Source organism: Poecile atricapillus, chromosome 10, assembly GCF_030490865.1.
Source record: "Poecile atricapillus isolate bPoeAtr1 chromosome 10, bPoeAtr1.hap1, whole genome shotgun sequence".
NCBI lineage: Eukaryota > Metazoa > Chordata > Aves > Passeriformes > Paridae > Poecile > Poecile atricapillus.
In genome coordinates this window covers 20,942,673-20,969,169 of record NC_081258.1, presented here as the reverse complement: position 1 = coordinate 20,969,169, position 26,497 = coordinate 20,942,673, and the positions used below count along the sequence as shown (strand labels likewise).

Genomic DNA, 26,497 nt, shown 5'->3' with positions numbered 1-26,497 from the left:
GGGCCCGGAGGTGACGCGGCGGCCCCGGCGATGGCGGCGGCGGCGGAGGAGGCGCGGCTGCTGGCCTGGCTGCGCGGCCCGGCGGCGCCCGGCGGCCCCGAGCTCGCCGCTTATGTGTCGGAGCTGGCGGCGCTGGGGCTGGCGGAGCTGGGCCGGGAGCCGGCGCGGTTGGCGGCGGAGCGGGCGCGGGTCGGGGCCGAGACTCGCCGCCTCGCCTTCGAGCACTACCGAGCTTTCATCCGCTCCGCCGAGTGCACCGGCCGGGCCGGCCGCGGCTTCGGCGGCATCGAGAGCCGACTGGGCAGCCTGCTGGAGCGGCTGCCCGCGCTGCAGGACGCCTGCCGGTGCGGGACGGGCAGCGGGCACCGGGAGCGGCGGGCAAGGCGCGGGTGGGAACGGGGCAGGGCGGGCCCGGGATGGACCGGGGTGGGCAGCGAGAGGTGCCAGGGCTGAGCCCACTGAGGGCCGGGCCGGCTGGGGCTGGGGAAAGGTCCCCGGAGCCAGCCGCGGCGGGGAGGGCTCGGCTGCTGATGCCATCCCGGCCCCGCAGGACCTTCATGCGCGATGCCGAGGCCATCGCCTGCAGCCGGCGCATGAACAGCCTGACCCTGAACCGGCACACGGAGATCCTGGAGATCCTGGAGATCCCGCAGCTCATGGACACCTGTGTCCGCAATGGCTACTACGAGGAGGCGCTGGAGCTCACGGCCTACGTGCGCAGGCTGGAGAGGAAGCACAGCAGCATCCCCGTTATCCAGGTGAGCCCCGCACCCTTCACCCCGTCTCTGAGGTGAGCCCCGCCTTGTCCCACCCTGGGATCCGGGTGAACCCCGCGCTGAACGAGGGCTCTCTGCTCCCCAGAGCATCGTGGACGAGGTGCGCCAGTCAGCCCAGCTGATGCTCAACCAGCTCATCCAGCAGCTGCGCACCAACATCCCTCTGCCCGCCTGCCTGCGCGTCATCGGCTTCCTGCGCCGCATGGACGTGCTGACCGAGGCCGAGCTGCGCGTCAAGTTCCTGCAGGCGCGGGACGCCTGGCTGCGCTCCATCCAGGCCTCCATCCCCGACCACGACCCCTACCTGCACATCACCAAGACCATCGAGGCCTGCCGCGTGCACCTGTTCGACATCGTCACCCAGTACCGCGCCATCTTCTCCGACGAGGAGCCGCTGGTGCCGGCCGAGGCGCCGGGCGAGGGGGCCATCTTCCACGGCTGGGTGCTGCAGAAGGTCTCCGAGTTCCTGCGGACGCTGCAGCGCGACCTGGAGCGCGGGGTGGGCGGCCGGCTGGACTCGCTGCTGGGGCAGTGCATGTACTTCGGGCTGTCCTTCAGCAGGGTGGGCGTGGATTTCCGTGGGCAGCTGGCCCCCCTCTTCCAGCGCGTGGCTGCCGAGGCCTTCAGGAAGGCGGTGGAGGAGGCGGTGGAGAAATTCCGGGAGGAGATGAATTCCTACACGCTGATCTCGGCTCCAGCCGTGCTGGGGGGCGGTGCAGGAGTGCCGGTGCCCACAGCCCAGCCTGGCACGCTGCAGCCCCCCATGGTGCTGCTGGACTTCCCACCCCTTGCCTGCTTCCTCAACGGGCTCCTCGTTGCCTTCAATGACCTGCGGCTCTGCTGCCCCATCGCCCTGGCACAGGACGTCACCGCCTGCCTGGACAGTGCCCTTGGTGAGGTGAGTCCAGGGCATGAAGCTGGGACTTGTCCTGCGAGACCATGGGGCAGGTTTGTTCTGAGTGGGTTGGGTTCCTCCAGCCCAACTGCTCCCCCAGCACTGCCAAGGCCACCCCATGTCCTCAAGAGCCACGTCCCCACAGCTGTTACATTTCTTCAGGGAGGGGGATTCCAACACTGCCCAGTACCAGGACTGGACAGTTCTTTCCATGAAGAAATTTTCTTAATATTCAACTTCCCGTGGCACAACTTGAGGCTGTTTCTTGTTCTCTTGTCCCTTGTTCTTTGGGATCAGAGCCCAGCCTCACCCTGGCTGCCCCTCCTGCCAGGGAGTAGTGGAGAGCAGTAATGTCTCCCTCAAGCCTCCTTTTCTCCAGGCTGAGCCCCCCTGGCTGCTCCTTGTGCTTAAGCTCCTTCTCCAGCTCCGTTCCCTTCCCTGGACACACTCCAGCCCCCCAGTGTTTATCTCAGTGTGTCCCAGAACTGACACCAAGATTCCAGGTGTGATGTCTCCAGTGCCCAGCACTGGAAGATGGGCAGAGCCCTGGGCCTGTGGCCACGCTGTTGCTGGTACAAGCCAAGTGCCATTGGCCTCCTTACCCACCTGGGCACGTGGCTGTCATCAGGTGACCCATCTGCCTCTCTCTTTCCCTAGGTGACCAAAACCATCCTGGCCTTCCACCGTGCTGAGGAGGCAGCTTTCAGCGGGCGGGAGCAGGAGCTCTTTACCCAGTTTTGCACAGCCTTCCTGGAGGACCTGCTGCCCTACCTGAACCGCTGCCTCCAGGTGCTTTTCCCTCCAGCACAGATCGCACAGGCACTGGGTGAGATCTCGGGTTTGGTTTTCGTTGCAGGGGGAGGACGCCCCTGGCACTGAGCGGGCCCTGCCCTGCTCTCTCGCCCCTCCTGGGGTCTCGTTCCCCGCAGACCCCCTGACCCCTCTCTCCCCATCCCCAAGGTGTTCCCCCCACGCAGCTGCAGCGTTTCGGCCGCCTGGGCCGCATCGACGTGGCCGCGCTCAGGGAGCCGCTGGCTTTCCTCCTTCCACCGGCACCGGGCGAGGAGAAGCCGTCCCCGGAGAGCGCCCCGGACCCGGCGGGGGAACAGGCGGCCGTGCCCTCGGAGCCCCCGGAGAGCCGCTCCGGGGCCGCCGCTGCGCTGCCGGGGGCCGCGGGGGCCACGGGGTGACCGGGCCGGAGGGGCCGCCTGTCCCCCGAGGGGCCGCCAGGGGGCGCAGCGGCGGCGGGGTGCGCGCGCACGCGGTGCGCCATGGCGGCGGCGGCGGCGGCGCTGGGGCGGGCGGCGGGACGGGCCCTGCCGGGACGGGCCCCGCTGCTCCGGGCCCCGCCGCTCCGGGCCCCGCCGCTCCCGGCCCGCGGCTGCGGACACGCGGCGGGGTGGGACCGGCGGGAGCGCTCCTACTGGCGGGCGCTGCGGCGGCGGGTGCTGGGCCCGCCCGTGCCGCCGTTCGCCGCCCCGGTGCAGGTGGGAGCGCCGGTGCTGCGCGGCGCCGCCGCCGCCGTGTCCCCGGAGCAGCTGGGCGGCCCCGAGCTGCGGCGGCTGGCGGCGGCGCTGGCGGCAGGGCTGCGGGGCCGGCCGTGCCTGGGGCTGAGCGCTCCGCAGCTCGGGGTGCCGCTGCGGGTGTTCGCCGCGGAGCTGCCGCCCGCCCGCTGCGCCCGGTACCCGCCGGCGCTGCGCCAGGCGCACCGCATCGAGCCCTTCCCGCTCCGCGTCCTCGTCAACCCCGCGCTCCGCGTCCTCGACAACCGCCTCGTCACCGGCCCCGAGGGCTGCGCCAGCATCCACGGCTTCTCCGCCTACGTCCCGCGGCACTGGGCCGTCCATGTCTCCGGTACGGACCGACCCGCCCTGTCCCGGCTGGGAACCGCACCTGCCCCTCTCTCATACGGTCCCCTTCTCTTCCCCGTTTCCCGCAGTCTCTCCCGGGTCGCCCAACGCTCACACCGGTCCCTTAATTCTCTGATGGGTTCTGTCCTCTCCTGGGCCCCACCATTCTCTCACAAATCTTGCCACACACCGGTCCCCGCTCTCACAGATCCTCCCACTCACACGGGTCCCCTTTTTTCCCCCTTAATCACCCCCCAAACCCACTGCTATCCCGGCCGCAGGTGTGGATGAGCTCGGGGTGCCGGTGAGCTGGGAGGCCTCGGGCTGGGCCGCCAGGATTGTCCAGCATGAGATGGATCACCTGGACGGGATCCTCTACATCGACCGCATGGACCCCCGCACCTTCACCAACGTGGGCTGGATGGAGCTGCTGGACTGACCCTGCTGAAAGAACCAGCGCAGCTCTGGGGGCTCCCACTCAGCTTTATTGTAGCCAATACAGACCTGTGGCCTCAGCGTGGCTCCGGCCCTTCCTGCCCACCGGTGTGCACAGGGAGACAGCCAGGGTCTGCCCCACGCTCCCCCGGGCACCGGGAATCCCTTTGTGTGTCTAGGAACAACCTAACCTGCTGCCAAAGCTGTGCAGGAGAGGGGCAAAGGGGGGATCCTCTCCCCTGGGGCTTGTTTGGGGTTCATGGTCACAGTGTGGGCAGCAGCTGGGCTGAGGGGAGCCCAGGGACTGCACAGGGGGTGTGGGCTGGTGGGTGTCATCAGCTGTTCCATCCAAGCAGCCCCTGCTGTAGGCACAAATCCCTGTCTGGGATGGCTGGAGCGTGAGGAACCTCTACCCCCAGGGGACAGGCAGAGGCCTTGGCCCTGGGTCATTGCATTTTGGGGGGCTGGGCTGAGCCCCCTGGTAAGGGCAGAGCCGTGGGGAGTGGCTGGGCACCGGCTGAAGCTCTCAGATTGTTTTTATTTTCATATAAACAAGACAGAACCCAAAGCAGCATTAAGTTAAAAAATAAAAAAAAGAGCAGGAAGAAGAGTGGAGCGCAGCCAGGGGGGGACCCGGCCGGCCATGCTCAGACCCACCCCCGTAGTGTGAGCCCCCCGGGCCGTGTCCCCGCGCCTGCCGGGCGCTGCAGGGCGATGGGGCAGGAGCGAGCGAGCACGGGTCGGTTTGGCACCGCCGGGGAGGGGGGCACAGCGGGGCCTGCAGCTGCCCCAGCCCCACACCCCCCATGCCCCCCTCAACCTTCCTGTCCAAAGTCCTCCGTGAATTTCTTCACTTTGAGGAGATCCTCGACATTGACGGTGGGGCGGGTGGTGGCCAGCGAGCGCAGCATGTCTGACTGCAACACGGGTGGGTGGGCACGGGGCTCAGACCATGGGCGTGGGATAGGGACCCCCATGGCAGTGGGGCACCTCTGCCCCATGGCAGCAGCACTGACCGCAGGTGGCAGCTGCCTGGCAGAGCCAAGGCCCCTTCCTGTCACCCAGCCATCCTCCAGGGGACTCAGGACTCCAGGGGGGTAGACTGAGGGTCTGTCCACCCCCAGGAGCCACAGCCCTGCCTGACCCTTGGCCTGGAGGATGAAGAGGGAAGTGGCCGGGCCAAAGCTGTGGAGGGGACACTTACCATGCAGACAGTGGGCTCCATCAGCTTGTCACTGGGCACCTCCATCCAGGTCATCTCCATGGCCCCAGGGTCACCGGGCGAGCACGGCGTCAGGAGATCATCCACGAGGGCACCGGGGGTGGTGCGGGAGGGGCCGCAGACCTGCGCAGAGCCACGGCACGTGGCACAGAGCTCGGGGTGGGGGGACAGCAGCCACAGTGCCCGGCCCTCCCCAGGACCGTGGCAGCCCCCACTCACCTTCTTGAAGTGCGTGGCCGACTGCACCTTGCGCACGGGCTGCATCAGGGCGTCCCGCACGATGATGCTGATGTCGGCCCCTGAGTAGCCGTCGGTCTTGCGGGCGAGCTCCTGGATGTTGGCGTCCGTCAGGGAGTGCGGGGTGTTCCCCAGGTGCAGCCGGAACATCTGGGCCCGCGCCATCTCCTCGGGCAAGGGGATGTAGATCCTCTTCTCGAACCTGGGGGGCACGAGGGGTGAGCCCCAATGCCAGCCCTGCTATGGGGCTGGCACAGGGGGCCGCGTGTGGGGCTCACCTTCTCCTGATGGCTGAGTCCAGCACCCAGGGGATGTTGGTGGCACCCAGCACCAGGATCCCATCGCTGCTGTTTCCCACACCTGCAGGCAGATGGCTCAGAACAATCTCCAGGGATTCTCTGAATCCCCAGGTTGTGGCTGCCTCGTCCTGCCCCCACCCACCCCTGGGATGGGCCCCCACCCACCTTGCATCTGCACCAGGAACTCGGTCTTGATGCGCCGGGCTGCCTCACTCTCGTTCTCGTTGCGGGAGCCACACAGCGAGTCCACCTCGTCGATGAAGATGATGGAGGGCTTGTGCTGCCTTGCCAGCTCAAACAGGTTCTTCACCAGCCTGGGAACAAAGCAGGGGATGGGGTCCCCGCTCAGAGACCCTCCTCAGCACCACCATGGCAGCTCCATGTTCCTCCCATCCTGGGAACCCCACACTGGCAAGGGAAGTGCCACATCAGGGGCTGTGGGGCCCCTCAAGAGGCTGTGCTCTCCTCCCCTGGACCCTGCTGGCAATTAAAGTCTAATTATAGGGTACCAGAAATTAATAATGTAGAGTTAAGTGTAATTATGACTCGCTCACAGCCTGGCAAGGGTGGGCCCTCCTCGAAGCGAGCTGTAAATGAATTCTGAGCACAGACAGATGGGAAATCTTCAGGTATGAGCTGCAACTCTGGAGAGCCCCAAAGCTGCCCCACGCTGAAGCATGAGAGCAGTTAATCAAGACAAGGAAACAGAATCCAGTTAAGTGTTAGAAGACCCCAGCTTCAAGTTGCTGTTGGACTAAGAGGTCTGTAAAGATGGGGGGGCACAGGCAGTGAGGGAAGAGGCCCAGGGATTGCTTTGTTCAGACTCTCTGAAGGCACCAGCTCCCAATTCTTTAACATCCCTGTTACTGGGGCTCCCTGGTGCTGGTGGCACGTGGCCATGTCCCTGCTGCCAACTTACTTCTCACTCTCCCCCAGCCACTTCGACATCAGGTCAGAGGATGACACAGAGAAGAAGGTGGAGTTGTTTGCCTCAGTGGCCACAGCCTTGGCCAGGTAGGACTTGCCGGTGCCAGGCGGCCCAAAGAGCAGGATCCCGCGCCAGGGCGTGCGCTTCCCTGCGGCAGAGACCGGGGTCAGGCCTCCCCATCCCCGCACCCAGATCCCTGCTGGGGTCACCCAGGGAGGGGTCACCTCCTGCACAGCCCCCTCCCACTACCATGGCCTCACCTGTGAACAGGTGTGGGAATTTGATGGGCAGGATCACAGCCTCCTTCAGGGCTTCCTTGGCTCCCTCCAGCCCAGCCACATCGCTCCACCGCACGTTGGGCTTCTCCATCATGATGGCACCTGTGAGGGTGTGACTCTGTTCACACGGCCCCCAGAGTGGGCACGGAGAGCAGAGAGAGCCAGAGACCCTACCCACACCCGCAATCCCGCCTCCCCTCAGCTGTTTGGGGCGAGCAGGCCACAGGAACATGTCCCTGGGCCCCAGCCCCACAGCCACCCCTCAACAGGGCTGTTAGTGAATCCTCTTCAACCCCAGAGGGTCAAACCCACCACAGCCCCTCTCACCCATCAGCTGCTCCTGCAGCTTCTTCTTCTCAGGGTTCTCGCCCTCGCTGTCACTGTCGCTCCTGGGGACAGGGAACAGGGTTCAGGAGCGGGACCGGCACTGGTGTGGCAAGGAAGGTCTTGCCAGCTCGGCAGCCAGACAGGGGATCCCCGCCACCCTCGTCCCCCACGCACCCCTTGTTGTCATTCTGTGCTTCTTTGACAGGCCTCTTGCCGTGCTTGTCCTTGCTCCGCAGGTACTCCTTCAGCTTCTCTGCCCGGTCCAGGTACTGCATGCACTTGGCTCGGATGCTCTCCTTGGCCTTGTCGCTGTGAGCCTCATCTGCAGGGACCCCCAGGCGTCACCCGGAGCCCCCCGAGCGCCGGAGCCCCCCGAGCCCCCGGCCGGACTCACATTTGATGGCGTGCAGGAAGTACTCCACGGCGTGCTGGTACAGCCGCAGTGCCTCCTCATAGTTCTTGGCCTTGTCCTCCTCGGTGGCTTTGGTGACCAGGTCGATGGCTTTCTGCGAGGGGGCAGCGCCGTGAGCACCGGGGCCCGGCCGAGCCCCTCCCCACCGCCAGGGCCCGGCCCGGGCCCGCTCGCACCGGGGCTCTTCCGCTGCGCCCACCTCCCTCCCCACCGCGCCGCCACCGGGGCTCAGCGGGGCTCGGCGACCTCAGCGGGGCGCTGCACCGGGGCCGGGTGAGGCCTTCCCCCGGCCGGCACGGCGCCGGGCCCCGGTGAGGCCTGTCCGCCGGGCCGTGAAGAGACCCCGCGGGAAGAGGGCGCGCTGTGGGCGCGGCCGGAGCCCCAGTCCCGTCCCGGTGCCCGCAGTCGGTACCTGCAGGGTGGACGTTGTCATCGCATCGCCCGGTGCGGCCGCTCCGGCGGCCCCGGGACGGCGGCGGCGGCGGCAGCGACTGCGGCTGCGCCCGGCCCCGCGCCCCCTGCCGGCCCCGCCGGAACCGCGGTGAGGGGCGGGGCCACGCCCCCGCACGGTGCGCGCGCGCGGACCCGCCCATAGTGGGCGTGGTCTACTTAACCACGCCTATAATATATTCATGTTATGCGGGAGGCGTGGTCTCTTCGGGCACGCCTTTTTAGTGACGTCATGTTGTGACGTATGATTTTTATACAACCCCGCCCATTGAGGCCCCGCCCCGCGGGCTCCGAGCGCGCGGGAACGCCCCAAAAACACGGGAACGTGTCTGTGTGTGTGTGACTATTGATGTGTGTTTATGTCTGTTTGTGTGCATGTGTTCATGAGTTTATGTGCATGTCCGTGTGTCTGTGCGTGCCCAGGTACACTCCCCTGTGTGTGTATTTGCACACACGCTGCACGTGTGTACGGTATTTACCTGTGCACACACCCACACCCACCCCAAACACCTGCAGGGACCTGTGCCCACTGCTGTACCCACCTGTCCCACAGCTGAAGGGGCCCCCCTGCCCCTGCTGTAAAAGTCATCTCAGCCCCTTCAGAAATCTCCACAGAGGCCCTGCCCCAGCTTCCCCAGAGATCCCCCCATTCCTTCCAGAGACCCCCCCCACTCCCCTCCATCATCCCCAGAGACCCCCCAGTCCCTCCATCATCCCCAGAGACCCCCCCAGTCCCTCCATCATCCCCAGAGACCCCCCACTCCCCTCCATCACCCCCAGAGACCCCCCAGTCCATCATCCCCAGAGACCCCCCACTCCCCTCCATCACCCCCAGAGACCCCCCAGTCCCTCCATCATCCCCAGAGACTCCCCCACTCCCCTCCATCATCCCCAGAGACCCCCCCACTCCCCTCCATCATCCCCAGAGACCCCCCAGTCCCTCCATCATCCCCAGAGACCCCCCCAGTCTCCCCAGCTTCCCCAGAGATTCCTCCCACCATCCCCACGCCAGACTCAGTGAGACCCGGAGCCCCTGGAAAAGGCAATCTGATATAAATAGCGATTTACAAAGAATACAAAAATAGAAAGGGGGGGGCAGCACCCCAGGGCACCCCCGGCCAGCACGGCCCCCCCAGAGGCAGAGAACCGCGCAGGAGTTTGGCTGGGGGGTACTGGGGTCCCGGCAGGAGGGGGGGAGCCCTGGGGGTCACACTCTGGCCCCACCTGGGCCCCCCAGCCCCCGGGGTGTGGGAGCTGCCCCCAAGGGGAGGGAAAGTACAAAAAGCGAAAAGTGCATCAATCTACGTGTCCTGCCCCAGGGAGCCCCCTGCAGCCCCGGCCCCGGGCAGACACGGCGTTTGTTCAGCCTTTGGGACATTTGGGGGTCACTGCTGGGGGGCACTGGGGCATGGGGAGGAGCCCAAGCCCCAGGGAGCAGGACCCTGGGCCAGAGCATCCCCTTTGCACCCCTGAGTGCCCCCTGTAAGATAAATGTGTCCCCCCACCCTGAGCAGGGCGTGGAGACCCTGTCATGCAGCAATGGGGGGGTCCCACGTCCCCAGCCCTGTCCCATGTGGGGACAATGTGACCTCTTTGGGGAAAGCCCCAAGGCGGGGGCACCAGGGGTCCCCCGGGCAGGGGGGGCCAAGCTGGCCCCGCTCCAAGGCACAGGCGGTGAGATCAGTGATGGCTTCAGCCCCGGGGGATTAAAGCTGGTGTGGGTACCCCGACACCCCCGGGGCACTGGGGGGGCCAGGAGTGCTGGTGTGGGGCAGGAGGGGCTCTTCCCCCACAGCCATCCTGCCACATTCCCGGCAGGTCTCAGGGCAGCAATCCCAGCCCCAGCAAGGCACCGATGAGGCAGGAGAGGTTGGGGGGCCCTCTGCGACCCCCAGCTGGTTCGTGACAGGGCCAGGGGGCTGGGGCACCTATGCCAGCAGCCCCATGCGGGTGACTTTGGCCGAGAGGAAGGTGTGCAGGACGAAGACGATGGGCTTGGGACAGGAGTGCAGGTCCAGCGCCTGGGGGGAGATGGAGAGCGGTGTCAGCCCCACACCCCACTGCAGACACTGGGGATCACAGGGCTGGGGGCTCCAATCAGCCAAACCCGGTGGGTCTGGGAGCTGGGATGCTGCAGGGATGGGGGAAAGCAGGAGCAGGCAGGGGTCCCCTGGAGGAAGACCCCCAAACCAGGGGGTGAGCCTGGCTGACTCCTCACCAGCTCCCCCTCGGGGCCCCCGAAATCCAGGTAGAGGGTCCTGATGCCGTCATCCGCAGACATCTTCAGCCGCTCGTAGGGGTAGCGGAACAGGACGCTGGAGCCTGGCTCGTCCCGGGAGATGGTGAACCCGCCCTCGTAGTGGATGGAGAGCTGGACCTCCTGCCCACCCAGAGTACAGCCTGCGGGCACAGCTGCCGTCAGCCCCCGCAGCCCTGGAGGGGAGCACGGGGGAGCCAGGGGCTCCCAGCACGGCGGCACTCACCCACAGTCACCTCCTTGATCAGCTCGGCGGCGGCGTGGCAGCCCTGCACCAGGACGCGCGTCCACGCCGACAGGTCCCGGTGGGTCTCCACGCGGAACACGTGCATCTCCACGCCCTGGCGAGAGCCCGTCCGCGTGGCGAACGTCAGATCTGAGCCCAGCGCGGGCGAGCGGCGCCCGGAGCCCGAGTGGACCAGCCTGGAGGGGCAGTGGACGGATGGGGGTCAGGGGTGCCACGGCAGTGCCGGCACCACATCACCCTACGGGCGTTCTGGTGTTTCTTCCCTGCTCTGAGGCAGAGGCACGGCCCGAGGGGGCCCAGCCCCAGCTCACCTGGTGGCCACCAGCGGGTAGCTGTGGCAGGGCGAGGCCCAGGCGTCCCTGGTCCAGGGCATCCCATCGTACAGCAGCAGGTCCTTCTCCGTCACTGCCATGAGCACCGGCCGCCACTGCTGCCGCCCCCCGTCCAGCCGCGCCTGCCGGCCACCGGGCCACCGTCAGGGCTGCCAGGGGCTGCAGGCACCCGCCACAGCCCAGGATCCCAACCCCTGAGCCCGTGGTCAGATGGACCCCAGCCCAGTGGTTCCTCATTGCCAGGCAGCATCCATACCACTGCCATCCCAGGAAACCAAGCTGGGAGCAGCCCCCAGGGGCCCCGCTCACCACGCTGCCAGGGCTGGCTGCAGCTCTCAGGCAGTGAAATCATGGAATAGGGAGGGTGTGATGAGCGGTTCCATCTGGAAAATCCCAGTGGGAGAAGGGGCTGAGGGCACGGGAAATGCTGCCATCACCAGGGCACAGCTGGATGGGAGAGCAGCAGAGCCAGTGCCCAGGCTGGGCTCTCCGGCTGCATCCACAGTCCCAGTGGCATCCTGGGCACATTCCATGGGCACTGCTGTCCCTGGGAGCACCCTGGCACATCCCATCAGTGCATACCTGCTCGGCCAGCCAGGCGATGTGCTTCACCTCCCGGCCTCCAGCCGTGGGGCTGCCAGAGCCCAGCGTGGCATTGAGCTCGGCCAGGACCTGGGGCAGCAGCGCGGTGATGTTGGCGTGCAGGGCACTGAACCAGGCGTGGGCCGTGGCTGTGTCCCGGCACCGCAGCACCAGCGTGTTCCGGCTGTCCGGCGAGTGCAGCTCGATCAGCCTGTGAGGGGACGGGGACATGGCCCGGGGTAGGACATCAGCACGGGAAGAGTGAGCCCCTGCCTGTGCCCGGCACAGCAAACCAGCTGCAGTGCTTTGGGGCTTCCCCTGTGCATTTCCATCTTTTCCAGCACTTTTACTCCTCATTTTAAGGCAGAAGGGCAGCCAGGGGTCTGGGAGGGAACATGGCATAGCCCTGGCCAAACCCTCTGGAGGGTCCTTCCACAGCTCAGTGGGTGAAGCAGGGGGTAATGGCCTCAGTGAGGGCAGCCCCCAGCTGTGCCCAGCGTGTTCGTGGGGTGCAGGGACCCTCACACTGGCACTGGTGGGCAGACCCAATCCTGCCCTGGGGGTCTTTGGGGAGCAGGATCTCCCACACCACCACCCACCGGCAGCCCCTGCCCTCACCTGTTCTCCAGGTCAGGCATGCTGAGGTTCCGGGCGGCAAAGCACATCTTGAGGGGGATCACCTTGCGGTCACGGGGCCCCTGGTGCTGGGGGGACCCCGAGTCCTCGCTGCCACTCAGGCTGGGGGACTGCGGGGCCGCCCCCTCCCACGGCAGGTCTGACACCAGCGACGGCTTCTTGATGTAGGGGGTCACCTCCCGCATGAACTTCACTGCGGGGAGTGGGGGCACAGTCAGGCCTGGGGAGGGTCCTGCACCCCCACACCACAGCCCCGTGCCCCAGGGTTGATCTGACAGGATGACGTGACCCTCACACACCAAGGCTTGGAGGGTCTTGGGGGGTCCCACCCTGTCCGGGTCAGGGATGTCCCAAGTGAAGGACGGTGCTGGCAGCTCGTCCCGCTGCCGGTGTGGCTGTAGGAAGGGGAAGGCGCCACAGGACAATGGTGCTGGGCAGGAGGTCAGGCTGCAGCCCATCCTGGTCCCATCCTGCCCTGCTGCTGGTGGAACAGCCAGGACTGTGCCCGCCAAGTTTCCAGCACTGCTGGCGATGCTGAGCCGGCACTGCCGCTCACGCCCCGACGGCAGCGAGGAGGGCGTGCAGGGCGAGGAGGAGGGTGTGCAGCCAAGACATCCCGGCTCCACGCGCCTCTCCAGGCCGGGAAGGAAGGAAGGAGGCACCAGCTCCAGCTCCTGCTCCCCCCGGACTGTCCCACCCCAGCACCTCCCCGCTGACAGCAGCCCTGGACCCCCGCCCGGACACGGCTCTCGGCCGGCCCGCGCCAAGCCCCGGCAGCCAAGGCCAAGGGAGGGACGCGCTGGGGACAGAGATGGGGCAGCGAGAGGGAAAACCAAACCAAAACAGCAAATACTGCACCGCACTGGGAAGCAAGTGGTGAAAGGATCCTGGAGCCGGCACAATGCCACGGCCAGGCCCTCTGGAGGGGGAGCAACACTGGCGGTGGGGCCCAGGCTGTGCTGCTGCCAATCCTTCACTGCGGGGCTGCCGAGCGGGAAGGGGGAGCAAGGACGGGACAGCAGGAATGGGGAATGGGCCGAGACCCCAGCCCCGTGCCTTCCCACCAGCTCTGCTGAGGCACAGCGCTGCCACAAGGTGCCTGCCCTTGCTGTGGGCAGCACACGAGTTAATATTAGCTGCCGCCGCGCTGATCCCGGGATTACCGCTGTCCCCGCACCCCTAATCCCGCTGCCGGGCCGGGCAGGGCAGGCAGCGCTGTGGGCAGCGGCACGGCCGGCAGCTCCCGCTGCGGGGCCGCTCGGCAGATGTTTGCCAGATGTGGGCAGCTGCCTCCAGCGCTGGGAGGGAGCTCAGCCCATGGGGGCTCCAGCTCACAGCGCTGTGACCCTGCGGTGCAGGCACTGACCCCCACCGAGTCAGGAGGGTGTGAGGCCAAGCTGGGCAGCCAGCAGCACCGGAGCCTGAGCGCTGTGCCAGGGCGCTGCCAGAGGAGCGTGGGTGCCCCGTGGTGAGTGGGAATGGTGGATGCCCAGGACTGTGTCTGCCCATGGAGCGGGCAGCAGAACTGGCTGCCAGTTTTCAGCGGAGACAGGACATGGAGCACCTCATGCCAGCAGGCACGTGGCTGGCACTGGGGTGGGGACACCCGCAACCTCCCCTTCTGCTTCTGGCGAGCTGGTGACCGGCACCCAGCTGTACCAGCACTGCCACTGCTGCCCTGGCACAGCCACCATCACCCGGCACAGCCACTGCCGCCCCACCCACGCGCTCACCACAGAGGAAACCCAGCTGTCACCTGCGCCCCTCGCCTGTCCCACCACAGGAAGGCGGCTGCACGGCTGCACAGCAGCCTCACCGGGCTGAGCCCCCTGCACCAGCACGGAGCACCGACCACGCTGCCCCGGGCAGCGCCCGTGGCCGGCACCGCGCCCACAGCTTCCCCCACGGGCGGAAGGGCTCCCTTCCCCCAGGGCAGCAGACGGGCCTGTGGGTGCCCGGGGAGGTGCTTGGCGTGGGCCCCGAGGCCAAACCCAGCCCCCAGGATGGGTGACACCAGCCCCACGGAGATACTGGTGTGGGTCTGGTGCTTCTCCCTCCACCACCGGCACAGAGCCTGGGAGGTCTGGCACCTGCCAGGGTGGTCACAGCTCCAGGGCTGCTGAGGACGGATGGGGCTGGATGGCACGGCCACTGTCCCCCACCAGCTCCTCTCCAGGGCCTGCTGACACCAGTTGATCACCAGATGGTCCCAGCACAGCCACGGCAGCAGCAGTGCCCAGCTACAGTGAGAAGGGAATGGAAGGGAAGAGAAAGGAAAGGAAGGGAAAGGAAGGGAAAGGAAGGGAAAGGAAGGGAAAGGAAGGGAAAGGAAGGGAAAGGAAGGGAAAGGAAGGGAAAGGAAGGGAAAGGAAGGGAAAGGAAGGGAAAGGAAGGGAAAGGAAGGGAAAGGAAGGGAAAGGAAGGGAAAGGAAGGGAAAGGAAGGGAAGAGGCATCTGCCGCGGTGCCCGTGCCTGTGGCGGAAGCGAAGGACAAACAGACCAGGGGGCTGGAGCTCCTGCGGGACAGGATCAAACGAGAGCAGCACGAGGAAGGACGTGCTGAATCAGCCGCGGGGTCCCGTGGGGACTCACGCTGTGTCCGAGAGCAGCCCCCGCCAAAGCACCAGCCGTGGCCAAGCAGCCCGTGCCAGGTGTGCCCGCAGCGGGGAACCCAGCGCAGAGTGCCAGGAGCACACGGCAAAGCGGCAGCACCCGTCCCTGCACCCTGTGCCCAATGGGCACCGTGTCCATGGAGCAGCCTCGTGCAGCGGAGGACGGACGTGCCGGGACACCGGGACAGTGCGTGTGGCACCACGGCACTGCACGGCCACCCTGTCCCACGGCACAGGGGCTCGTGTCCTCACAGTGCCCCGTGGCACAAGCGCCGTGCGGCAGCGCCGGGCTGGGCAGGTCCTGCCCGAGCTTGTCGGGCTGCCGGGAACAGGTCGGGCAGGAGCCGGTGGCTCCGTCAGGCCAGTCCCGAGCCAGCCGTGCTGCGGGCACAGGGCCCACGGGGACACCGAGCCTGCCAAAGGGACCCGGGCAGACCCTGAACCAGTGCCCGGGGTCACAGCCCTCCCTGGGGACAGCCAGCCAGCCTGGGGGTTCTGTCACCAGGGATAGGGGACAACCTGCCCGGGGGGATGCCACAGCCAGGGGACAACAAGTCTATCCTGGGGGACCCCACGGGTCTGTCCCCAGGTCTGTCTCTGAGGGACCCAAGTCCGTCCTGGAGGGACACAGTCGGTGGAAATGTCCTGTCCTGGTCCCCAGCTGTGCGGGGTCCCCATCCTGCCACAGAGGGACAGCCCGACAGGGGGGACACCCCAGTCCCTGTGCCCGAGCCCGGGGGGCCCGCCGTGGGTTGGGGTTCTTGGGGTACACACACGCCAGGACTGGGGTGGGGGGAGTGGCGTCCCACACCCGGAAAAGGGACCCAAAGGGGCTCTGGGAGTCCGGTGACAGCGGCAGGGAGCTGTGGTGGGAGCCGGTAACGGCGGGGGAGCACCAGGGCGGGGGACAGGCGAGCACCAGGGGCCCGTACCGGGGACTCGGGGGAAGAGGAAGGGGTTTAGGCGTTACCTTCAAGGATGACCTCCCTCCCGGCTCTCTTCAGCGCCTGCACAGCTTGATCGTGGGTGGCATCGCGGAGATCGACGCCGTTAACAGCGAGGATGGCGTCGCCTAACCGGAGCGCCCCGCTCCTTTCCGCCGCCAATCCCGGGAAGATCCGTGAGATCAGCACCGGCATCCGATTCTCCCGACCTCCCTTAATGCTGATCCCGAGCCCTCCCGCCTCCGCTTTCACCACCCGCACCCTCCTCACGCCACCGGGTGCCGCCGCCTCCGCGTTGCCGTTCACCACGCCGTTCACCACCGACGGATCGCCGGTTCCCGGTTCCGCCGTTAAGCTCAGCGTTTCCCCGGTCAGTTCCGCCGACACGCGGACCCAGCGTTCCCGCAGGAGCAGCTCCAGCAGCCCCATTTTACAAGCCCGGGTCCACACGGCCATGCCGCCGCCGCCGCCGCCGCCGCCGGTCACCGGGGAAGGGGCGTGGCCTGGGGAGGGCGTGGTTTGTGGCCACGCCCCCGCCCGCATGGCGCGCTGCGGTAGGCTCGGAGCCACGGGGGGGCCGGGGTGGGGCCGCCCCGCCCCCGCCCCGGCTCCACCAATCAGAAAGGTGGCGGCCGAGCAGCCGCTGCTCTGATTGGTCGCGTCGGAGAGCGGGCCCCAAGAAGCCACGCCCCCGCACGCCATGTCTGGCGCCGAGATTCATTTCGCGCGCTGCGATTTATTCCACGAGCTGCGCTTTAAACCTCCCGTATTCCCCGGGGATCCCCCATTCCTCTCCCTCCGTGCTGGGGGAATGACGCTTCCCTGCCCCACGCAACACCCACAGACCCCCGTCCTTAGGGAATGAGGCTGCCCGGCCCCTGGCAGCACCCATGGACCCCCACACGGCCACTGGGGAGAGAGAAGCCAATGCTGGGATTAGACGTTGGAAGGGGAAAGGGAAGGAATTTGGGGTGTCACCTTGTCCCCACAGCGCCGGGGAGGAGAACTGGAAGGACATGAGGATCACGATGACATGATGGTGGTGTGACATCAGGGAGTCAGGCACAAGGATGAGCCCTGAGCCTGGGCACATACAGAACAGTGAGGTTTTATTCCTACAGCACCTTAAGAAAATTCTTACAGTGCCCCAGGAAGGCAGCACAGAGACAGTTCCCGAGGTTGGAGTGGCTTCTTCTCCTCTCAGGTGCCAAATTTCTTCTGTTGGACAGCCAGAGGCAGCTGCGTTTTGAAGTCCATGATGGGTCGTTCCACCACAACCAGGCAGTTCTCGTCCAGCAGATCCATGAAGAGCAGTGGCTGCAAGGCAGGAGATGGGAATCATGGAATCAGGGAATGGTTTGGGGTGGAAGGGACCTTGAAGGGATCTTATTCCATCCCCTGCCATGGGCAGGGACACCTTCCACTATCGCAGGTTGCTCCAAGCCCCAGCCAACTTGGCCCTGGACATTTCCAGGGATCCAGGGGCATCCACAGCTTCTCTGGGCACCTGTGCCAGGGCCTGCCCACCCTCACAGGGAACACTTCTATCCCACTATCCTGTCTAACCTGCCCTCTGGCAGTGGGAAACCATTCCCTGTGTCCTGTCCATACCCTCGTTCAAAGTCCCTCTCCAGAGCCCGAGCACTTCCCTGACCCTGCTCCCAACACCATCACCCACCTGGAACTTCTTGCAGATCTTGAAGGCGTGGAGCTGCCGCTTCCTGGCTGTCTCTGGGAGCTGTTTCAGGGTGCTCTGGTTCATCAGGAGGGTGCTGTCATCGGGCAGGGGCTGCGAGAGCGGGCACAGCCCAGGTCAGCGCTCCCGCAGGGACACAGCCCAGGCACCCCCGCCCTCCGCCCGCTCACCAGGGACTTGTCGAGGATGCAGAGCAGGTAGGTGTCGTGGAGCAGGATGTGAGCGGGGTTCTTGGGGTTGAAGGTGATGTGTGTGATGGGCGAGTCGCGCTCCAGCCAGGTGCGGTGCAGCCCCCGGCTCTGCACGGCGCGGCTCCAGCTCGTGTACTGCTTCTCAGGGATGCTGAACTCAAAGAGCTGCGCGGGACAGCAGCACACGGGCGGCTCAGGGGGGCTGCTCCTCACAGCACCCCCGTGCCAGCAGCTCCAGCCGGGTCCCCGAGCCAAGCCAAAAGCCCTGAGGCAGGGAGACAGGCACAGGGAAGGGAGCAGGGCCCCGAGAGCTCGAGCAGGAGAGCTCCTACCTGCTGGTCCGAGTAGGCGATGACGAGGTTGTTGGTGCTGGGGTGGATGGCGAGGGCCGATACGGCGCAGCTGTAGGCGGGCACCACGCAGTGATGCTGCAGGAGGGGACAGTGCACTGACAGGACCCACCAGGACAACCACTGACACCTCTCCCACACGCACCCCCCGAGCAGAACCTCCAGGACTGCCTCTGACCCCCCTTCCCACACACCCAGCCCTGCCCTGGGGACATAGTGATGGCTGCCAGGGGGGCCCTGCCTGCTGAGCCCCCCATCCCACATCCCCTGAGGCTGGGGGGGTCACTCCAGGCCCACCTGGAAGCATTTCAGGTTGTAGATGTGGATGGCCCAGTCGCCACTGACGGCTGCCAGCCAGTGCCCGTCCGCGCTCGGCGCCAGCAGGTAAACGGCCTCGGAGCAGCCTGCAGAGACCCTCGAGCTGAACGAGGTGCTGGGAGCCCCAAACCCCCAGAGACACCCAGCCCCTCATTGTCCAGTGCCCGGCCATGGGGGCACACACCCCTCAGGGCAGGAAAGGGGAACACCCCTGCTCTGCACCCGCAGGGAGGGGGATGCGGCGCCCAGGAAGCCCCAGCACCACCCCAGCTCTCCCCAGCCCACACCTGAGGGTGGCTGCAGTGTGTGCAGATGTTTGCAGCCCCCCGGCTCCAGCAGCTGGAAGACGTGGACAGATCCTCGAGCGGAGGCGACAAAGAGGCTCTCGGAGTCGGCGGAGAACTGGAGCTGGTACGCTGGAGGCAGCAGCTTGGGCACTTTGGGGACCTGGGAGTGGGAGAACACACCCCACTCTCACCCAGACTCCCCACGAGTGACACCGGCCACGCCAGGACCCCACAGCCCCCACCCCTCTGACCTTCCTGAGGCTGACGCCGTCCCCGTCACAGTGCACGCGGTACAGCTGGAAGCGGGAGGCCGTGGAGTAGCCGACCCAGGTGCCGCAGGGTGAGACACAGCTGCAGTAGATGTGCTCCGGGCCCTGGGAACACCACAGGACTGAGGGGGCCCGAGGGACCCCCAGAGCCCAGCACACCCCAGCTGCACCCCAGCCCCCTCAGCCCTACCTTGCTCTTGAGCTGCACGAGGTGCTCGGGCATCCGGCACGGGGGAAGGACCTCGCCGTCCTTTCCTGGGAAAGAAAATACACGGACCATCAGTGATACTGGGAAAACCAGACAGGGCTCTTTGAGCAGCTGTGGATCCTGGGGGAGTACCCAGACCCTTCCCTGAGGCCCAGGACAGCTCAATCCTGAAATCCAGCATGGGCTCTGCCAGGGAGCCAACAGCAGAGAGCTGCACCTGTGACTCACCAGTCTCCTCAGTGGAGCCAAGTCTCCAGAGCTCCAGGTACTGGGAGAACTGGAAGAGGAGCAGCCGGGCTTTCCTGGCACAGGAGACGAGGCGTCGCTGCGTGGAAAAACGGGCAGGATGTCACAGACCCACAGCCTGGCACAACGGGCTGGGGCACAGCTGGAGTGCCCTGGGGTGCTGGAGACTCCACAGCGGGGGAGAGCAGGGAAATCAGGTCCCGTGGGATGGGAGCCTGGAGATGGAGACCCAGCAGGACCAGCAAGACCAGCTTGACAACTTCCACTGCTCCTTAGCAGGAGCCTCCAGATGTACCAGGAAAGGGGACACGACGGGACAGAGGAGGGACCCAGGGACAGGCAAGGAACACTGGGGGCAATGAGGGCACCTGGAGGGGCAGGGAGATCCAGCCCTGCCAGCCCCAGCAGCTCCAAGACCCCAGTCCATGCATCACTCACGTGGGGGAAGGTGAATTTTCGGAGCACTGCGTCGTAGCCCTTCTTCTGCACCTTCTCCATCAGCGGGCGGATCACCAGCTGGGCATCCAGGCCTGGAGGCCAAGCACAGGTCAGCCGAGCCCGGACCGGGAGGGGACACCCAGCCCAGTCCCGGTGCCAGCGGCAGTCCTACCCCCGGAGATGAGGGCGGTGGAGCTGTGCGCCACGGCCCGCACGTCGTGGCTGTGGAACTGGAAGGGCTTTGTCCGCACCCAGCATTTCTCCAGCCCGCCCAGCTTCACCGGCAGCAGCTGCAGCTGGTAGGTGGCCCCGGTCGAGGTGCCCACGACGATGCTGTCCTCCTTCTGCGGAGGAAAGCGGGACGACGTTGTGGAGCAGACCGGGAACAACAGGAGGGCGCTGCCTGGAGGCTTCGAGTGCAGCAGCTCCCCGTCAGCCAGGGGGGACAGGCGGTGTCACCCACCTCTGACACGGCCAGCGAGAGTGCGGCCGAGGTGCTGACGGTGTGGGACTCAGCCAGCGTGCCCTGCTCCCAGTCCCAGAACTGCACCCTCCCAAAGGAGTCGGCACTGACCACGGTGCCGCTGGAGAGGAGGGCGATGGCCCACACCACGCACTCGCGCTTGGCCTTCTCCACCTGGTGGTTCACCATGATCCTCTGCACCGTCTGGCCTGCAGTGGGAGAAGGTTGGGGGTGGCCGGGGGATGCCCCGGAGGACAGCGGTCCCGGGGGATGGGATGGGGCCGCTCCCGGGACAGGAGGTACCTGAAGCGACGTCGATCACGCGGAAGAAGTCGATGGAGCCAGCCACGATGTGAGTGCCCGAGCGGTGCCAGGACAGGCACAGGACACGGCCTGGGGAGGGAAGCTCCCGTGTGAGAGCCTGTGAGCTCTCTCGGTCACCGGGACGCCCGGAGGGACAGAGGGACGGTACCGCAGCCAGGACCCACCTTTCCGCCTGTCCAGGTTCCGCTCAAACTGGATCCCCCCAGGAACGACTTGGAAGATCTTAACGGATCCGTCCTCGCAGCCGATCTGCGGGGGTCGGGATGAGCGCGGGGCACGGCGGGATCCCCGCCCCGGAGCCGCTCCCGGCGGGACTCACCGCCAGCTGTGTGCCGGTGCCGCTGGCCACCATGCTCCAGATGGGTCCCCCGCCGCCATCGACGCCTCGGGCCGCGCTCAGCCCGCACAGGTCGAACTCGGTGATGTCCCCGCCGAGCCCGGCCCCGAAGAGCCGCTCCCCGGCCGCCCAGCACAGCGACTCCACCGAGCGCGCCTCGTGCCCCGGGATCACCTGCAGGGAACCGGGTCACGGCAACCCGGGAGCACGGCACGGACCGCCGGGGCCACACAGCCGGGCACAGCTCCGCACAGCCTCCCCGCACATCCCTAGGGCCGGGCAAAGCCCGGTCCCGGCTCGGTACAGGCCCAGCACACGCTCGGTGCCGATCGGAAGGACCAAGTAAGCCCGGTACGGGCTCGGTACGTGCCCGGTACAAGCTCGATAAAGCCCGGTACGGCTCGGTACAGGCCCGGTTCGGCCCGTGCCGGCGCCCTCACCTTCTCCTGGAAGTAGTTGGCGGTGAAGTTGTACACCTCGACCGTGCCGTCGGTGCGGGCCAGGGCCAGGCGGGCTCCGCGGGGCTGGCAGGCGAGGCAGCGCACGCCCGCCGGCACCAGCCCGAAGAACCGCACCCGGTGCACCTCGAACTCGCCCATGGCGCTCCGCCGGCCCCGCCGCCGCTCCGCCGCCGCTGCCGGTGCCGGCCCCGCTCCGCCCCACGTGCGCGCGGCGCCGGAACCGGAGCTGCCCCGGGGCCGGAAGCGGAAGCGGCGGCGCGGCGGGAGATTCGGGCGCTGCCGGCGGCGGGTGCGGGAGCGGGGCCGGGGCGGCGGGCCCGGGGCGAGCGCACGGGGCAGGCGGGAGGGACCCGGCCCGAGAGAGCCGGCCGGGCCGCCCCGGGCCGTCCCCGCGGCACCGGCGGAGGGCACCGGTGCCCCGCGGAACCGGGATCCGGGCGGAACCGCGCGGAAGGGATCCGGGCCTGGGGACCTGCGGTGTCCGGGGCAGGCTGCGGGGGCTTGGGGTCTGGGGGCGGGTTTCTGGGCAGGGGGGGTTTGGGCTCTGGGCATGGGGGCCGGGGAGGAAGATGGACCCGGTATGAGGAGATCTGCGCTTGGGGATCTGTGGGACCCGGGGGATGGATCTCGGGATCCGTGGGACCCGGGGGATGGATCTCGGGATCCGTGGGACCCGGGGGATGGATCTCGGGATCCGTGGGACCCGGGGGATGGATCTCGGGATCTGTGGGCCTAGAACAGGGTCTGTGCATGGCAGGTCTGTGGGGCCCAGGGGCAGAAGTTCATCCTGGGACCCCCAGAGGGGAAGGGCTGGGGGCTCCTGCTCCCCCACCCACTCCCCCATCCCTGACTGTGTCTCTGCAGCCCCTGGCAGGGCCTGGCATGGTGCAGATCATCATCTCCAGGTGAGCCCCGTGGGGCCGGTCCCCGTGGCCCCTGTTCCTGCTGGGGCCTGGGTGACCATCCCCACTGTCTGTCCCACAGCGGTGGCACGGGGGCCCTGGCCCAGTGGGTGCTGGTGGAGCTGCAGGGCGAGGTGGAGCCCCGGCAGAGCGGGGACCTGGCCGGGAACCTGCTGGGAGACCTGCACTACACCTGCGAGGTGAGGCCGGACACCGCCGGGACCTGCCGGGGACGGCCCAGCCCAGCCTCACCCTCCGCTCTCCCCAGGGCATTCCCGTGCTCATCGTGGGCCACCACATCCTCTACGGGAAGGTGGTGCAGCTGGAGAAGCCGTTTGCTGTGCTGGTGAAGCAGAGAGGAGCCCCCCAGCCCAGCCCCACGGGGCCCCATGGCCACTACACCGTTACTGCCCTCATCAAAACCAAACTGCTCTTCAAAACCCGCCCCAAGCCCATCATCACCCACGTGCCCAAGAAGGTGTGAGGGGAAGGATGTGGGCTATGAACTGTGACCTGCTGCTGGAAAGAACAGCAGGGACTTGGGGAGATCCAGGACTTCATCCCTGTCCTGCACAGGAGACTCTGGGGCTGCTGGCTCCTATGTCTGAGCACCCAGAGCCCTTCCTGGGTCACTTTTTCCCCTAAAATGACTTTTCAGAGAGCAACCAAGCTCTTAGCCACAGGCCTGTGTGGTGGATCACACCAGGAGACGTGGCTCCTGGTAGACAGGGACTTCCTGTGAGCCCAGGCAGGAGTGTCCCACCCCAGGGGCTGTCCACAGTGTCCAGCAGGTCCCAGGGATCCATGGAGGTGCCAGGGTGGAGATGTCTCCTTCTACCCCCTCCCTGCAGCTGTAGGGACACCAGTGCCATGTAGGGACTTGGGACCAACCTCCCTCAAGTCAGGCAGGGGGCCCTCCCCAAAACACACCATATGTCCTCACTTCAAGTCTTTATTTCCACAACTCCATCAGGATATAAAAACCGGCTTTTTCCTCCCGAAATATGGAAAAAAATCCCCCTGGCAGGTTTAAAAATAAATAGATTTACAAACCATTTGCGACAATACCAAAGAGCTACAAAAGTCTTCTAAAAAACCTTGTATTAAATTAAACAAAAACCAGCTAAAAGCTCCATCGTAGAAAGGGGTTTTTATCCAAGTCCTGAAAAAAGGACCCACAGGTGAATTCCCTGGGGAGGGGAAAGTTGGGAAGCACCTTGCCTAAATCCCCGTCTTCCCGCCGCTGGGAAGGTAGCGGGGTGGGAGTGGTGGGGCTGTGTGTTGGCCAGAGCACGACGTGGCCCCAGAGGGTCTCCAGCAACACCAGCCAGCACACAGCCCACCAGTTTTCCCAGTTTCTCCATGCCAGGATCCCCCCTTGGCTCTTTGGCAAAGCTGAAGGAACCTGCTGCCCTCCTGGAGCAGCCAGACCCCCCGAAAGGCCTGGGGGGCTCCCCGTGGGTACGCGCCCGCACGCAGCCGTGGGCAGAGGCAGCACCAGCCAGCAGTGCCGGCACCGTGCTGGACGGAGACGGTGTGTCCTGGGGGTGGGAAGTGCTGTAGCACCATGGAGGTGGGACTGAAATCCCTGTAAAAAGCACCGAAGGGCGGAGAATTCTGGGGTGGGGTGTGGGGAGCGCGGCCAGCAGCGCTCCACACCGGGATGCTCCATAGGGCACAGCTGGGATGGAGCTGGCAGCACCTGGCTGGGTGATGGGCAGCCCTGGCTCGGCTTCTCCGTGGCCAGCTTGGGATGGAAAAATGAATACATAGGAAAAATGGACATACTGATAAAGAAAAAAAGCAAGATTTCAAGATCTGATGAGAAATGCCAAGGGCTGGGAGCGCTCAGCGCTGCCCAGCAGCTCCGGGATTGGGAAAAAGGGGACTGGGGGTGTTCACTCCAGCACGTGGGATCACCCCAGCACCTGGTGGTTCCGGGATGGGGAAGAGGGGACGGGGGGTGGTTACCCTGACACGCTGGATCGCCGTGGCACACGGCGTGACCCCGGCACGGGACCGACCCACGGTCAGACCTCGGTGAAGACCAGCCCGCACTGCTCCTGCCTCTTGCCGCAGCGGCGGGCAACGATGGCCAGGTAGAGGGTGAGCAGGGCCACCCAGTAGCAGGCATAGAGGATGGCACCCGACACGAGGAAGGCCACCTCGGTCTCGCTGAAGAGGTCCTGGCTGTAGGCAGTGTAGGCCAGCCCGCCCAGCAGCACCGCCACCCACACCGACACCGGCAGCAGCCCCACGAAGTTCACCACGATGGTGCGGCGCCCTGAGGTGCCCCAGCCCGACTTATTGATGGTGGCAATGGCGAAGATTTTGGCGGGCAGCAGGCTGGACATGTAGAGGAGGGCATAGAGGGACATGAAGATCATCTCGGCGTTGCCTCGCAGGAAGCAGGCGTAGGTGGCCTTGATGACACCCACCAGCTGCACGGTCAGCAGGAACAGGAGGATGTTCCAGACGCGGCCGCGGTAGAAGAGCTGGATGACGGTGGCAATGAGGAAGAAGGGGAAGAAGCCGGTGACCACCGACTCGTAGGTCATCCAGAGGTGATGCTTGTGGAACCAGAGCGCGTTGTAGAGCCACTCGCGGAAGTAGGACTTGCTCCAGCGGGTCTGCTGGTTGAGCCAGCGCAGGTACCGCGTGGGCGTCTCCGTCAGGCACTTGGAGCGAGCCGTGTACTTGGTCCGGTAGCCCAGGCTGAGCACGCGGTTGGTGAGGTGCCGGTCGTCCCCGAAGCTGCACTTGCTGCCCAGGAAGGTCTGGTGGTACCAGTCCTCGAGGAACTGCTGCAGCAGCGTGTTGCGGTACATGCCCAGGGGGCCACTGATGCACTGCACGCAGCCGAAGTACGACTGGCACGCGCGCTCCACGTTGAAGGCCATCCAGTACCGCACGCTGCTCAGGAAGGAGAGCCACGAGTCGTACTTGTTCAGGATCTGGGGAGGGGATGGATGTGAGCCCCGGCAGCGCCACAGCCCCCTGGAACCCCCAGCCGTGCCCTCCCTCGTGCCAGGGTACCTGGACATCGCCGCCGACGCCACCGACGTGGGGGTCGGCCTCCAGGATGCGGAGCATCTCGGCGGTGCAGGCGGGGTCCAGCACCGTGTCTGAGTCACACACCTGGGGGCAGAGGGAATGTCGAGCCCCGCTCCCGCCGCCCACGCGCGCCCGGCAGACGGCCCAGCCCACAGCCAGGCAAGCCCGAGCCACGGACGGCGAGACCAGGCAGAGCCCCGGAGACCGGCAGGCGATGGCAGGGAGCAGAGTGCTCGGTGGTACCGGGGCACCGCTGCCCAGGACACCCGTCTCTGCCTGCTGCCACTGAGGGAGGATCTGTCACACGTGGGGACCTGGCACCCCGTGCCCCGCTGTCCCAAGGGATGGCACCATAACAAGCCATGTGCTGAGGAGGTGATGGGACAGCCACGGGCAGCAGTGCGGGCAGGGCTCACCACCTCAGCCACCCCGGGGCCAGTCGCCCCCAGCCCTGGTGGCTCATGGCCGGTGCGTGGGGCCAGATCCGGTGCCAGGCACCCGGGAGCTACTGAGGATTCCCGGGGCTGCTCCCGTTCCACCCACAGCCCCTTAGCCCGGCCGCGCTGGCAGGACGCTCACGGCACACACACCCCCCCCCAGCCCGTGCATGCACCTGGATATAGTCCACGGAGTCTCCAAGCGCCCGGAAGGCCGTGTACATCACCTCCCGCTTCCCGCCCCACTTCTGGAGGATGCAGGAGTAGGTGTTGCTGCGGACCAGCGCCTGAACACGGGCCAGCCCTTCCCGCAGCCCGGCCTCCGTCTCCCCCTCGCCCTGCGCGTGGAAGTTGCTCCTCCAGATGTAGCTGCCGGAGCGCTCGGAGCCCATCACCTCGTGGAAGATGTCCAGCATGTAGGTGTCGTCGGGGCCATTCCCGTCCACCACCATCACCACTTTGAGGTCAGGGAAGGCGATGCGCTTGACGGAGCGTAGGCACTTCGTCAGGTAGTCGGGGTCCTCCTGGAAGGCGGCGATGCAGAGGGCCACCGAGCGCCCCGGCCGCACCGGCTGCCCCTCGCCCCGCATCCGCCGGTGCTCCAGGAAGGCGAAGAGGCTCTGGATGAAGAGGTGCAGCCCCAGGATGGCCCCGTAGAGCCCGAAGGAGAGGTAGTGCTTCTCCGTGTGGATGAACTGGTACCCTGTGACGTAGGCGGCCAGGATTCCCCCCAGCACCGCCACGGCGAAGAGGCTGGTCCCCACGACACGCAGGGCCGTGGAGAGGCTCCCTGGCAT

At 66.5% G+C, this 26,497-nt stretch overlaps 6 protein-coding genes across 8 annotated transcripts; 2 read left to right on the top strand and 4 right to left on the bottom strand.

The window, feature by feature from the left end:
• The first annotated feature begins 30 nt into the window (after window positions 1–30).
• COG8 (component of oligomeric golgi complex 8) lies at window positions 31–4,036 on the top strand. 2 transcript variants are annotated; one of them, XM_058845574.1, is made up of 5 exons: window positions 31–344; window positions 551–758; window positions 862–1,674; window positions 2,329–2,497; window positions 3,803–4,036. In XM_058845574.1, exons 1-5 carry the CDS (start codon window positions 31–33, stop codon window positions 3,958–3,960), a joined length of 1,662 nt encoding a protein of 553 aa, XP_058701557.1. In that variant the 3' UTR covers window positions 3,961–4,036. The 2 variants fall into 2 exon arrangements, with proteins under 2 accessions (XP_058701557.1, XP_058701556.1); XM_058845573.1 differs by lacking the exon at window positions 3,803–4,036 and adding an exon at window positions 2,632–3,000.
• A 438-nt stretch (window positions 4,037–4,474) lies between these two features.
• VPS4A (vacuolar protein sorting 4 homolog A) lies at window positions 4,475–8,223 on the bottom strand. Of its 2 annotated transcripts, none has more exons than XM_058845571.1 (11): window positions 8,072–8,223; window positions 7,642–7,753; window positions 7,422–7,569; window positions 7,248–7,309; window positions 6,903–7,022; window positions 6,634–6,790; window positions 5,880–6,028; window positions 5,694–5,775; window positions 5,398–5,617; window positions 5,161–5,301; window positions 4,475–4,873 (listed from the first exon to the last, which is right to left on the bottom strand). In XM_058845571.1, the coding sequence occupies exons 1-11, from the start codon at window positions 8,090–8,092 to the stop codon at window positions 4,772–4,774; spliced, it is 1,314 nt and encodes a 437-aa protein (XP_058701554.1). In that variant the 5' UTR covers window positions 8,093–8,223; the 3' UTR covers window positions 4,475–4,771. The 2 variants fall into 2 exon arrangements, with proteins under 2 accessions (XP_058701554.1, XP_058701555.1); XM_058845572.1 differs by lacking the exon at window positions 4,475–4,873 and adding an exon at window positions 4,887–4,988.
• Window positions 8,224–9,150: 927 nt separating this feature from the next.
• On the bottom strand, window positions 9,151–16,688 carry SNTB2 (syntrophin beta 2). The gene is made up of 7 exons (XM_058845919.1): window positions 15,746–16,688; window positions 12,146–12,356; window positions 11,528–11,738; window positions 10,925–11,067; window positions 10,593–10,789; window positions 10,328–10,509; window positions 9,151–10,130 (listed from the first exon to the last, which is right to left on the bottom strand). The coding sequence occupies exons 1-7, from the start codon at window positions 16,419–16,421 to the stop codon at window positions 10,038–10,040; spliced, it is 1,713 nt and encodes a 570-aa protein (XP_058701902.1). The 5' UTR covers window positions 16,422–16,688; the 3' UTR covers window positions 9,151–10,037.
• Window positions 16,689–16,790: 102 nt separating this feature from the next.
• UTP4 (UTP4 small subunit processome component) lies at window positions 16,791–21,445 on the bottom strand. Its single transcript, XM_058845918.1, has 16 exons — window positions 21,287–21,445; window positions 20,829–21,020; window positions 20,674–20,758; window positions 20,489–20,578; window positions 20,186–20,394; window positions 19,895–20,066; window positions 19,723–19,814; window positions 19,267–19,363; window positions 19,021–19,085; window positions 18,813–18,935; window positions 18,562–18,721; window positions 18,254–18,360; window positions 17,939–18,034; window positions 17,586–17,771; window positions 17,398–17,508; window positions 16,791–17,036 (listed from the first exon to the last, which is right to left on the bottom strand). Exons 1-16 carry the CDS (start codon window positions 21,443–21,445, stop codon window positions 16,920–16,922), a joined length of 2,061 nt encoding a protein of 686 aa, XP_058701901.1. The 3' UTR covers window positions 16,791–16,919.
• CHTF8 (chromosome transmission fidelity factor 8) lies at window positions 21,444–23,326 on the top strand. The gene is made up of 4 exons (XM_058845921.1): window positions 21,444–21,596; window positions 22,172–22,212; window positions 22,292–22,409; window positions 22,478–23,326. The coding sequence occupies exons 1-4, from the start codon at window positions 21,444–21,446 to the stop codon at window positions 22,691–22,693; spliced, it is 528 nt and encodes a 175-aa protein (XP_058701904.1). The 3' UTR covers window positions 22,694–23,326.
• Window positions 23,327–24,220: 894 nt separating this feature from the next.
• Window positions 24,221–26,497, bottom strand: HAS3 (hyaluronan synthase 3). The gene is made up of 3 exons (XM_058846037.1): window positions 25,877–26,497; window positions 25,246–25,347; window positions 24,221–25,163 (listed from the first exon to the last, which is right to left on the bottom strand). The coding sequence occupies exons 1-3, from the start codon at window positions 26,495–26,497 to the stop codon at window positions 24,240–24,242; spliced, it is 1,647 nt and encodes a 548-aa protein (XP_058702020.1). The 3' UTR covers window positions 24,221–24,239.

Coding starts and splice junctions, on each gene's coding strand:
- COG8 (XM_058845573.1), top strand. CDS start 31: ATGGCGGCGGCGGCGGAGGAGGCGCGGCTGCTGGCCTGGCTGCGCGGC. Junction 759..861: donor GCAGCATCCCCGTTATCCAG/GTGAGCCCCGCA, acceptor TCTGCTCCCCAG/AGCATCGTGGACGAGGTGCG. Junction 2,498..2,631: donor ACAGATCGCACAGGCACTGG/GTGAGATCTCGG, acceptor CCCATCCCCAAG/GTGTTCCCCCCACGCAGCTG.
- VPS4A (XM_058845571.1), bottom strand. CDS start 8,092: ATGACAACGTCCACCCTGCAG. Junction 7,570..7,641: donor CTTCCTGCACGCCATCAAAT/GTGAGTCCGGCC, acceptor GGGTCCCTGCAG/ATGAGGCTCACAGCGACAAG. Junction 5,302..5,397: donor CGGCCACGCACTTCAAGAAG/GTGAGTGGGGGC, acceptor GGCTCTGCGCAG/GTCTGCGGCCCCTCCCGCAC.
- SNTB2 (XM_058845919.1), bottom strand. CDS start 16,421: ATGGCGTGCGGGGGCGTGGCTTCTTGGGGCCCGCTCTCCGACGCGACC. Junction 10,510..10,592: donor GATCAAGGAGGTGACTGTGG/GTGAGTGCCGCC, acceptor CTGTGCCCGCAG/GCTGTACTCTGGGTGGGCAG. Junction 10,131..10,327: donor GGGGCCCCGAGGGGGAGCTG/GTGAGGAGTCAG, acceptor ATCTCCCCCCAG/GCGCTGGACCTGCACTCCTG.
- CHTF8 (XM_058845921.1), top strand. CDS start 21,444: ATGGCGCTCCGCCGGCCCCGCCGCCGCTCCGCCGCCGCTGCCGGTGCC. Junction 21,597..22,171: donor TCGGGCGCTGCCGGCGGCGG/GTGCGGGAGCGG, acceptor GTGTCTCTGCAG/CCCCTGGCAGGGCCTGGCAT. Junction 22,213..22,291: donor GTGCAGATCATCATCTCCAG/GTGAGCCCCGTG, acceptor TCTGTCCCACAG/CGGTGGCACGGGGGCCCTGG.
- UTP4 (XM_058845918.1), bottom strand. CDS start 21,445: ATGGGCGAGTTCGAGGTGCACCGGGTGCGGTTCTTCGGGCTGGTGCCG. Junction 18,361..18,561: donor CACACTGCAGCCACCCTCAG/GTGTGGGCTGGG, acceptor GGGTCTCTGCAG/GCTGCTCCGAGGCCGTTTAC. Junction 17,509..17,585: donor GCATCCTCGACAAGTCCCTG/GTGAGCGGGCGG, acceptor CCGCTCTCGCAG/CCCCTGCCCGATGACAGCAC.
- HAS3 (XM_058846037.1), bottom strand. CDS start 26,497: ATGCCAGGGAGCCTCTCCACGGCCCTGCGTGTCGTGGGGACCAGCCTC. Junction 25,348..25,876: donor ACTCCGTGGACTATATCCAG/GTGCATGCACGG, acceptor CTCTGCCCCCAG/GTGTGTGACTCAGACACGGT. Junction 25,164..25,245: donor GCGTCGGCGGCGATGTCCAG/GTACCCTGGCAC, acceptor TCCCCTCCCCAG/ATCCTGAACAAGTACGACTC.